This window comes from Meleagris gallopavo, chromosome 2, assembly GCF_000146605.3.
Source record: "Meleagris gallopavo isolate NT-WF06-2002-E0010 breed Aviagen turkey brand Nicholas breeding stock chromosome 2, Turkey_5.1, whole genome shotgun sequence".
Lineage (NCBI taxonomy): Eukaryota > Metazoa > Chordata > Aves > Galliformes > Phasianidae > Meleagris > Meleagris gallopavo.
This window is the reverse complement of record NC_015012.2, coordinates 92,347,979-92,359,642: the sequence shown is the minus strand read 5'-3', so window position 1 is coordinate 92,359,642 and position 11,664 is coordinate 92,347,979. Positions and strand designations below refer to the sequence as shown.

General features: G+C 37.0%; 1 protein-coding gene across 1 annotated transcript; it reads right to left on the bottom strand.

The window, feature by feature from the left end:
* Positions 1 to 1,842: 1,842 nt before the first annotated feature.
* Positions 1,843 to 9,080, bottom strand: LOC100539289 (phosphatidate phosphatase LPIN1). Its single transcript, XM_010707905.3, has 6 exons — positions 8,928 to 9,080; positions 6,906 to 7,215; positions 5,812 to 5,905; positions 4,376 to 4,563; positions 3,202 to 3,295; positions 1,843 to 1,999 (listed from the first exon to the last, which is right to left on the bottom strand). The coding sequence occupies exons 1-6, from the start codon at positions 8,964 to 8,966 to the stop codon at positions 1,858 to 1,860; spliced, it is 867 nt and encodes a 288-aa protein (XP_010706207.1). The 5' UTR covers positions 8,967 to 9,080; the 3' UTR covers positions 1,843 to 1,857.
* Positions 9,081 to 11,664: the final 2,584 nt, after the last annotated feature.

The following is an 11,664-nucleotide window of genomic DNA, read 5'->3' as shown; positions in this document are numbered from 1 at the left end:
AAAAAAACCAGAACTGATTCAAGAAAAGCTAGCTGTTCAGGTTATGCAGAAATACACCTTTTCTCAGTTTTTCCACAAGTTTTCCTTCACTATATTATCTCAAGTATAAGAGAAAAGAGAGAAGTGACAGAGGAATGAAGCTGAGAAAGAAGCTGAAGTTTTTTTTAGACACAAAACAAGAAGTGCAGATGGAACTACTGAGAAAATAAGAGTTGAGAACAATGGCTACAGTTTAAAGATGTTATCAAACATATGGACAACTTCAAACAGATGTACTACTGATTTTTAATTAGACAATGTATTTGCTTACAGTTAAGCACGTATTTAAGCATATTTTGCAGAATGTCTGTTTTGTTTTTTTTTAATAATAGCTTGAGTTTTCAAACACTTCATAAAGCCTGTTTTGATGAAGTATCTTAATATTTCAATACCTTAGTTACATTATTACAGCAAATCATAATTCTTATAAGTGATTAAGAAAACCAGTAGAATGACTGGTAGCATAAACGAGTAATTGTGACTTCAGCAGTACAGCTTAAACTGTTAAGCTTTTCCAATCACACAGCCTCTGCCAACTATAAGTATTAGCTTCTTCACCCTATGAAAATTGTCATCTAGAAAGATACCAGTATAGAGAACGCAAGTGAATTAAAAAAAATACAACAGTGAATTTCAGATAACCTATATGAATAATGGTGTAACCATAAAATCGTTGAAGGAATTGTTATTTCCTCTTAAAAGTATTTCATACCTATTGCTTCTACTTATTCTTCCTTGGCAAAAGACAAAATATTTAGATCAGGCATCTAAATATTGAATTACAAAGGTAGTTACCCTGCACTGGAGGATGCAGGATAACTACCTGTATTGCCACTGGAGACCAATATGTGCTGATGGGACGAATCGTGGCTTTGATGATGACTGGAATATTTGCAGTAGCACAAAAAAAAAAAAAATATCTAGTTCTGTAATACTCTGAAATTCAAGCCTGATTTACCAGATGTTTATGACTTTTAGGATCAGTTTAATGTATTGAGTCAGGAGCTGGACTCAATGATCCTTATGCATCCCTTCCTATTAGCAATATTCTATGATTTTATATTGTCTGTATTTATATGTGATACAGCACTAAGACAGAAAGAACATAGTAGTAGAGTATTACTTCAAGTTTTGGCAAAAGAATTCACAGATTACAAAGATACACAAAGAACTGCAAGGGACAGAAGAAAAGTTTAGTTTACAAAGGATACTAAATCCATGGCCAACTAGGTTACAAATTAGTGCCAATGTTGATACTTACTCCTTTATAAATAGTCACAGTAACATGTATTTCTATCCTGATCATCTCTCTGGCACTAGGTCACATGTAATTGAACTAAGTACATCAGCATGTTTAATATAAACAACCAGACAGCTGTCACATAGTCATAGCTATCTGTCACTGCCTACCTGAGTTGGTTATGATCAACCAACTGAGAAATGGAGAACTAACAAGCTATAGACCTTCCCTGTCCAGTACTTAAGTTGCATTCAAGTAAGGTTGAAATCCTTGACTTCAATTTTTATTTGCCAATATATGCTGTACATAGATAAAATGAAGAAAGTCATCAATGTTCAGATAAAGTAAACATTAAGGTGAGTCAATCTAACTTATGTTTACAATCTGTATTAATGCAGGAAAACAGGAGAAGATAAAGAGATCAAGTTCAAAATACTTGTAATGATCTTAGCTTAGAAAGTAAAAACTATTCACAAACAAAATCTAGCTTATACTAAGAGCTAAATAAGTAAGACTAAGGGAATGGTTTAGTGCAAATACACATGCCTTTATAACATAACCCCTTTTATCTGCCTTAGTTAATGATATGCCTTAATATACAGCAAAACATCAAAGCTTCCGCTCTGACCAACCTTCATATTCAATCTCACCTTTGGCAAAGGTTTCTGGAATGCCTGCATTGCCAGCAGAAGGGGACCAGCTGTTGTCCAGTTGTAGTATCTAGCATTTAAGAAAGACAATTATTTTGTAATCCCAAAGTTCCAATACACAATCTAGTATTTATCATACAGTAGGTTAAACCTGTGAAGATTCTTTAGCACAGGTACTTAATGCCTCATCAGCAAATGAGCTTCGTTTCTGGTTTTGGTTTTGTTTTTTTAAACAGGTAGTTTTCAATGGTTTTGCATCAAGTCACTACACTAAGGTTAGGAATCTGAGTCTGTAGGATGTTAAACTTTTACTATGATGTGCTGAACACAGCTCAACTACTGTTATAGACTGTAGTATGAATAGAAAAGTATCGTCCTCTCTTTCCAAAGCACCAGTAGGCAGGTAAATGTTACCTACAAAAAAAGTCAGAGCTATATGACAAAGAAATAAATGACTCTCCTTGTCTCCTCTCTGATGCAGACAAGGTCATCACATACTCAATCCCATATGTATTAAAAACTATTCCATAAGGATGCACCAAGTATCAGATTTATATGTGCAATTTCTATAACTAAGGGTAGCTTAAGTTCTAACCGCAGCACAAAGGCATAATCTCTCTTCTACTCTAAAAAGAAAACATTAGCTGAAAGTGGCTGTAAAGTTAAAATACCCTCCAAATAGCTGCATCTGGCATAGACCATAGTGCTGCACTGCTCGGCAACACAAATGTATGAAATAATATCTTTAGCCTTCCAGAAACAGAAGTCTCATACTCAGTGGGTGAATTCGGACAAATGTGGAAAGAATGATGCTTCTATAGAGGCATACTAGTAAAAACAGTCAGCTTTATAAACACAACCTATTGCATATGGAGGGTTTGCAAGCAGAACATCACAATCCTGGAAATATTAACTTGGATCAAGGCAAGCCTTAGCAAGTTCAAATCCTACTTCATTTTTACTCTATCAATTCAGAATGAACACTATTAGTTTTTAATATGAGTTTCATGAAATTCAGATTGTGTCAGTTAGCTGTGGCAGGTGATATGAAGCTCCTCTTTACTTTAGCCTCAAGGAGAAGAGAGAACTGTAAGAAAAAGCTTGAATTCACTTGAAAGCCGAGTCTTTCTAAATGAATGTATGGTACAAAAGTTCAAAACCTATTTTTTGGCTATAGTGATGTCGGTCTAACACAATGAAGTACCACAGCAGAGCTTTTGTTGCAACAGTAAGAATCATTTCTCCTTACTTACTCCATGGAAATATACTTACTTATTTCCAATCTTAACCACAAGGTTAGGGTCATCAATGATAGCAGGATTGTCCACAAACTGCTGATACGTTATTGCATGTTCTAAGAATTCTTCTGTTGGGGAAAAGAAGAAAGCAAACAAGTCATGCTTTTATAGATTCCCCCTGAGATGGGCCAGTCTAAAAGAAAACATATTGCTTTCACACTCAGTGCTTGCCCTTGACTACTGGGGTACTGAGATCAGTAGACATACTGAAGCAAGACATTCAGAAATTTCAATCTCAGAAGATACTGAGGGTTTCTTTGTGTACTGCTGGGTATTTTCCCCTTTAAAATACAAGCTAAGAGAAAGTTTAGGGATAGGCCTGTGAGGAGGAAAACTAGGCTTCTAAGAAAAGAATGGAAGTATTTCCTCATGCCTCTTACTGACCCTTTGTCCAAATTAGGAATAGGACCTGGTGGGCTTACATATGCATAAACCAATGCATAAGCAAAAACTTGCCCACTTGTACAGCTTACAGTAAAATAATAACCATCTATGAACAAACATCTTTTCCTCTACTGCAGCTCCTCCAACAAAATCCCCATAGTATACAGGTGATCTGAATAACAAGCATAACTCAAATTACAATATAATCAAAATCCATAATAACTAGCTTCTGAACAGCAATCAGCATAACATCAGGCTCATGGGTTTATAACTCCATGTTATTGCAGAATTCGCATTTTTTAAACCATTTATCTTCACAATATGCAGCTGAAAGTTTAAAGAACCAAACACTCTCAAATGATTTAACTCAAGAGTCACACAAGAAATGGAAGGTACAGCAGCTGTTGCCATTTACAAACCAGACCATCTTTTAATTCCTGGCATGGACACCAGAGTATTTCCTGGCTATACATAATACCAGGTGACAAAAGATCATGCACACTGCTATGATATAAAATCGGTATTATCAGGAAATACATACACACTTTTCAAAAACATAGCATACAGAAGATTATTAAAAGGTGTTAAAAATAGTAAAATGATAAAGAGCTTCTAATTATGAAAAAAATCTAGGAAATTTGTCATTTCAGGAAGCGTTTTCTAAACATATTCCTACATACAGCCACAGGAGGGCACTGCTCCCTTGATAAAGGATGTTCAGACTTGGTCGAGAGCACATGCCTGTATGGCAGGTCAATCTGTACCTTTGGTTATCTCTTTGTTGTCCGTGAGGCCTCCACAGAGAGAAATGGCAATGGAGGGCAAATCTCTGGTTCCATCTGAGGTGCTTTCAACACCACTGTCAGCACCTGAACTCCCAAAAGATTGTGGAGAATGAGTGGCAGATCGTGTCCCTGCGTCATTTGTGTTTCTGTTTTGTGTGTTATCTCCACTGAAAAAGAAAGATCAGACATTCATTCTTCATGTATCCATTCCCACATTCTCTCCCGTCAACATATACTGTTTAGATCAGATGCATGCTTAAGAATAAAGAGAAATAAATTTGCTGACTTTTGCCATAAAATTTAAACAAAGTAGCACAGATCTCACTTGTCCTTAAGAATTAGATTGCGTCTACTAAATTTCCTTAGCTACTCATGTATAATTAAGCTTATTTACAAGAGAAAGGGAAAATAATATACAGTAAAAGCTTAGCGGACAAACTAAGACGGCTATAATCAAAATTTCTACTAGGAGAATTGTTCCCAAACAAAGTTTGTACATTTGTCAGATACGTATATAAATATTTTGAATATTGAATATGCATATAAGCATATACAAGCTGTTAGGATTGGAAAATTAAGAGGATACTGTTATGTATTATTTCTTAAGATCAAAGGTTTATAGATGAGATCATTATGAAGAAGCACAAGCTCATCAAGTTGCTTTTTCATTACAGATTTATATGAATGCATTTGAGAATGGAATTTGCAATCCAACCTCCTCCTTCATATTACTAATCTTTCTCTGTTGAAACACTAATGTAACAACAGCTGATTTTAAGCAAACAAGAAAAAAAAAGAGCAATGGAAAAGAGCCACTTTAATTGTTGCTCAACTACTTTAGTCAAATGACTAGAATGTGATGGACAAAGAAGACGAGAAACGTTAAGAGATTCTGATAAAGATTGAAAAATTTTCCAATTTGTTTGTTTGGGATGAAATACTTTTATAAGAAAGTCTACTTCACATAATTAAAAAATGATTTTCTAACATATTATTTATAGGTTATATTGCTCTACTGTGGGTGGTAAGAGCAATAGTTTTATGCTGTTAACAGTAAGCTACATTCTTCTCAGTAATGAGCAAGGACATGGGGATATATATATCCCACGGCCAACTGTTCTCCCAGGGCATGTGAGTAACACCCACAAACATCAGTGTACGTTACGTCACGATCCACAATCAATACATGATGCTTGGTTCACCAAAATTTAACATCAATTCTGAGCACAGCTCTTAGGCCCAAATGCCAAGCCACCTGAAAGCCTCAACATTTCTACAAACTGAGGTGAAGACTGAAAGAAAATAAAACTTTGTTTTGAAGAAGAGGTCTCATCTGGTTGGCACAAACAATTTTATCTCAGTGGAAAAAGAAGAAAGCTGCACAAACAGCAGAAATATAAGCAAACAACTTATACTTTTTGGGGAAGTAAAGCGCAGCAACTTCTGGATCCATGTCAGTAAGGTCATCTAAATAGACACCGTCAGCACCAAGATGCCGGCTTCGTTTGTCTGTAAGGGATGGTAGAAATAAGCCTATTAACTCTTCTGAGTAAGAAGTCTGAATTGTTATTGCTATTTAGTTATTCATTTTAGGATTGAGAAAGAAGACAAGTCGTAACAGTCTGTGAACTACAGCTGCATAAAAATAGTACTACCTAAAGTTTCAAAACAAATTGCTTGTATACATTGCTCACACTTGGAACACACAAATGGGAAAACAGAGGACAATTTTGAGATATGCTGCAGTTTTCCTCATTCTGAGGATTCACTGGGAATTACAAACCATTGGTCACTAACTTGGGCTTTTTTGACTTCAAAGACACTGAAAAGTTTGGGAAAATTGCTATAAGCTTGTATGTTTACTGATAAAACACACCTACACAAAGCAGGCTTATGTAGAGTTTTCATAATTATAAGATAATCAGAGCTCTAAAATGTAACGTTCTGTAAGCAAGTATATTTTACTGAAGACTAACACTTGCAATAAAATATCGTAGGTATAAAGTTAGGAAACAGAAATGCAGACATCTCACAAATTCAAGACAAGATTCATACTAAGAATATATAACTAAAATTGCTCAATTTAATTTAGACCTTAATTTAGAGTATATCTATTGTTTGTGTAAAATACATGCCACATCACTGTTCAAGAACAGAGAGACTCAACAAGTATCAGCCATGCACAATAACTCTGAAAGTGGTCAGAGCGAGTGAATCAACAGATCTAGAGTGGGAATGTGCCAAAAACAAAATATCTGAATTCATCCATATTTGATGAATTTGGAGCAAATTTTGCAGGCTTGACAAAAATATCCAATAACTGAAAATTTCTGTCCTTCTATATTGTGAGCAACTCAGGTTTTGAGGGTTCTTTGTAAAATTTATTCCTTTCCAGATCTGAAAGTGTCCTAAGGGCACAGATTAATTTATATGGCAATGGAGTGCTTTATCACCATGAACTTTAAAAAACAAAATCATACATGTAAATATGAAGAATCAACAGTTTTACCTTTCTTTCTGGAAGGGGAATCCATCTTGCCAACTGCCTGAGCTGAGCAAGCCGCAGCTTGTTTTATGTCCTCATTGGCAGGCAATGATGGTACAGCTGCTCCTGCAGATTCTGTCTCTGGCTTATTTGTCTCAGCTGGCAAGGGCTCAGCTTCATCAGCAGTTGCTGCATCTTTCTGTCCAAGGGCAGGTAGAGGAGACACGCCAATAAACTCCTCTATAGGAGCACTCTGGATGACCCGAAAATGAGTGCTTTCAGAAGGATTTACATCTATCGTGTTGGGCTCCTTAGCTTTGATCAAAGAACTCGTCTGTAAGGAGGAAAAAAAAAAAATACACACACAAAACACAGACTGCTATACAGAAAAGCTCTTAAAAAAAAAAAATGCAGTAGTTTCACCTGTGCAATGCAAGATCAGATTCTCAAGGTGAGCAAATCACAAATAACAGAGTTTGATGGTTCAAAATACAAAAGCCTTTTACTGTGCTACTTGTTTATAAGTATGTTTACATATATATATATATATATATATATATACATATATACACACACACACACACACACACACACACAATATAGTATAATGCAGCTGCATCTCGGGTCCAAGAAAATTTTGTTTTACAGTGGGTTCTGCAGTCCTCATTTCCCACACTCCTCTGTGAGAGCACATCACAGCTCCCACCTGACCTCCTCTCTTTCAGCACAAACCCCAGCTTTGCCTTAGAAAGTAGCCCTGACAAACATTGTTGACTAGAGTTCTCATAGAATCAGGATGTCCCCAGGGAAAAAGATGTGGCTTGCTGTCACTCAACAATACTTCAGGTTAAGATTTTTAAGCTCTCTATAGGCACAATTCTAGATCTCCCCAGAGTGCAAGACATGAGACGTTCTTACAGAAGAGAGCTGTACTACAACAGCAGCTGTATGGCTGCTATAACCTTCGTGTCAGAACAAGCAAACATTTACAAGGTAATGAGGAGTATCCACAGCATAAATTCCGCTTCAGACACAGCCAGATAAATTCACAATAGCTTGGTTAGTGACAGACAGGGACTGCAAAGGGAAGAGACTCCAAGAACAAGATCTGCAAGGCCTACTTTGCTGGCCTGCATAGCCTGGGTTCTGTCCCTTTATTCTGCTCCTGTCCCATCGCTGTCCACAGTCCTTACTGGAGAAAAGCCAGCCTTCAGCAGAAGGAACCAAAAGCTGCACCCTCTGTGTCCCCGTAGCTGCAACATGTCCTTGTAACTAGCAATAGGACAAGAGAGAAAGGCCTCGAGTTGCACCAGGGGAGGTTCAGATTGATATTAGGAATAATTTCTTCCCAGAGCGAGTTGTGAGGTATTAGAACGGGCTGCTCAGGGAAGTTGTGGAGTCACCATCTCTGGAAGCATTTAAGGAAAGGGTAGATGTCCACCAAACCTGTCCCAAAGTACTACAACAGGACTAGATGATCTTAAGATCTGTTCCAACCTTAATGATTCTATCATCTTTGTTTCTCTCATCCACAGGCAGGTACAAGTCCTCAATCTCTTGTCCTGAATGAATGCTCTGACTCAGCAGCTCCCATAAGGAGACAGACACACCTGACCAGCAGCATACCCAGCTGCACATGGCTTGGCAGACAATGCTGCTGGCACACCATCTGCCATCCAGCAGAGCCCTCAGAAAAGCCAGATGGCCTCAGGCTGGACACAGGCATCAAGCCAGTCGAGTCCGGACATCCAAGAAAGCTGCACATCTGGGCATGTGAAGATTTGTGGACAACTGCAGGTGTTTCTGGATATATATACACTCAGAGAGCCACTTTCATTTTTTGCGGATCAAATTGCTAACACCAAGCACCTACTTTGCATTTAAGGCTCTTTAGGAACGAAATGCAATTTTTCTACATAAAACCTTACAATTTCATGTGAAAATGGTATCTCTTCCTCCTTCAGAAGCCTGCAATAAAGTAAGCACATTTGCCCAATCAAAGCAAAACAGATGCCAGCAAGGAATTAAACTGATCACACCACATACCTTTGTGGCCTGTGGTAGCTCTCCCCAGGCCCAGTGCATGTGTGGATTCTTTAGTCCACTTCTGTCTGTAGATTTACTGACTAATTCTGAATCACTTTGAGGAGTAGGAGGACGTGAGCCTGACGGGCTGAAGAAAAACAAACAAAAACGAAGTAGTACTTATTACAGAAATACTACAAAATCAAAAATAACCACGACACAGTAAGCACGTTACAAATTGACATGCACCAGTCCAAAGTGCTGAAAGTTTTATGATTATTATCAGCCAAAAGAGAGAGTATGAAAGCATGGAAAAACATTTCAAACAGTTCAGGATCTTCTTAATACTAGCACACAGTGGTCTCATCATCTGCCATTTTTTAGTGATTGCCATCACAGAAGCAGGCTTTGAGAAGATGAAAAAGATGAGACAAGCACAGGACCTGAATATTTCAGAAGATTTGTTTTTCTTGTGTGGGGAAAAAAAAAAAAATTTGGAATGGGGATGGCACCAGAAGCAGTAGATGAAGAGATGTTAGTATTGTTATAATGGACGTGAAGTATAGAAGTGATTCACTCGGATCAACAAGACACTTTACCCTGACTAAATAATAAATTAACCTAAAGGTATTCAATTTATTACTTCATTTTACTGACTTATTCGATTCCATCCCCATATACATGTTTATAAGGAAAACAGCAGGAGTAGCACACAAAGAAGTTGAATGATCCCAGCAGAAAAATACTTAACTCTTTGTTTTGCTGTATTCGAATATAAAATCATTTATTTATCAGGAGATTATGAGTTTGGCAGCACATTTTTAATGTGAAGTCAAGTTAGTCCTTAATAAATGATGCACTGATTTCAAAGGTAAAAGGAAAAATCGTAATTATCTACTCTGCCTTCCTGCATGATCCAACTTCTAGAATTTCACCCTAAAAATCTCTGAGGAAAGCCCATTATTTTTTGAGCCAGAGAATTTATGGCTGTTTGAGCAGTCATTGGTATATTCATTCAATCTTGATTCACAAACCACAAGAAAAAAATAATCCACAACATTCATAGATCAAAGGTTCAAAGCTGAGTTATCATCACTTTTAAAAAGCTTTCTACATTGGTCCAAATTCTTCGTTTGATTTTTTTTTTTAAACCCCCTTCTAAATAAACAGAATCCAAATGAATATCCAAAATAGCTTTGCTCTTCCAACACAGGGCAGTTTTGTAGAGCATGGTGGGGAACTCACTTGTTACAGGCAAATAATTACTATACACTTACACAAAACAGCTTTGAAAGACCTGTGAACTTCAGTCCAGAATATTATCAACTGTATCTACATTATTGCTTGTTTTTAGCTCTGCTGCACTAGGACATATCTTGAATATGGAAAAATGAACACTCTTCAGCTACAAATGATTGAACTACTGAGTTTATAAAAGGACCAAAAAAGGTCTCCAAGTGATGTCCAAAAATTTCAAATACTCATTAGTCCATCTGACAGATGAAGGAATTAATGAAATATGTTGTAAAAGGCAACTTCAAGCTCCGAGGATTTAAGAAATGCCTGGTGGCATTTTCAACATTTTTCACTCTCCCACTAGCAAATTTGTAGAACTGGCAATACGCATCTAGGGCCCACTGAAAGTTTACATGTTAGGAACCTGGACACTTCAGAAAGTCTTAGCCAACAATGATGCTTCTACTGCAACTTCAAGCTTCAAAAATCTAACTTCAAGGAAGCATTATCACCACACTAATCAGTGTATTATAAACACTAACTTTCAAAACACCTACTCTACTTCAAAAAAGCCTTCTGTCCAGGCTTTGGGGTGTATTCAGCTCAAGCTCCCTCCTTATTCAGCCAGACAGCTGAAGAGAATACAGGCATTAATTCAGTTTGGGCTAGCAACTGCATTTTGCAGTGAGAATACAGACCAAGGAGTGCAGCAGAGGGGCCTTGCATTTCCCAGAATTTTCTCTGAAAACACAGTTTTCTTACACACACACACACACGCAACTAAGTGAAGAAGAACCATGACATTTATTCCCAGACATACACATGTAGGTGCTAGAAAAAGCATACGTTAACACAGAGTTCTGCTCTGAGAAAGCTCCTGATTTAAAAGGCTACTACCCACTCTCCTAAAACAGAGCACACACCATCTCCTGAATTTTCAACACAAGTACGATTCCCATTTTATATGGAACAAATACTAACACAATCTCAGAGCAGACCATAATTATCGTTGCAATGGCATCTCAGTATAAAAGGTTTGATATCAAATCAGAATGTAAACATATCTATAAGGCAAAGAGAATAAATTAGTCTTGTTTATAAAAAAGAACACTAAAACATTCTTATGTTTTATATAATCTAGAATATAAACTGAGATTTTTCCAAGCCATCGAGAAACGTTAGCATGGAGTTAGAGACCTTCCAGTGAGAGCTGTTTTTCTATTAGAGAGAAATATCCTTCTTCTTACTTCATATGCTCTCTTGTTTAACAATTAGCAGCTACTCTCTCCCCATATAATACCCTGTTGGAACAGCAACAGTAGTTTATGTGTGCAGATGGCAATTATGCAAACTATAGTCTTCCTTGTTTACTGTCTGTTTGCATAGTTCTGCCTCCATGTATGTGACGCCAGATTTGTCTCCTTTATCTGTGCAAGGACTATTTTAGCTGCTATTTCCTTCAAAATATTGCTACCAAAGTAACATCATACTGGAGGCTAATAAAGCTCACAACCATTTTTTT

Excerpts from the sequence above, each read along its gene's own strand:
- LOC100539289 (XM_010707905.3), bottom strand. The coding sequence starts at position 8,966 with ATGCACTGGGCCTGGGGAGAGCTACCACAGGCCACAAAG. Across the intron at positions 7,216-8,927 it reads AGCTACCACAGGCCACAAAG|ACGAGTTCTTTGATCAAAGC; the intron begins GTATGTGGTGTG and ends TCCTCCTTACAG. Across the intron at positions 4,564-5,811 it reads GCGCTTTACTTCCCCAAAAA|TGGAGATAACACACAAAACA; the intron begins GTATAAGTTGTT and ends TTTCTTTTTCAG.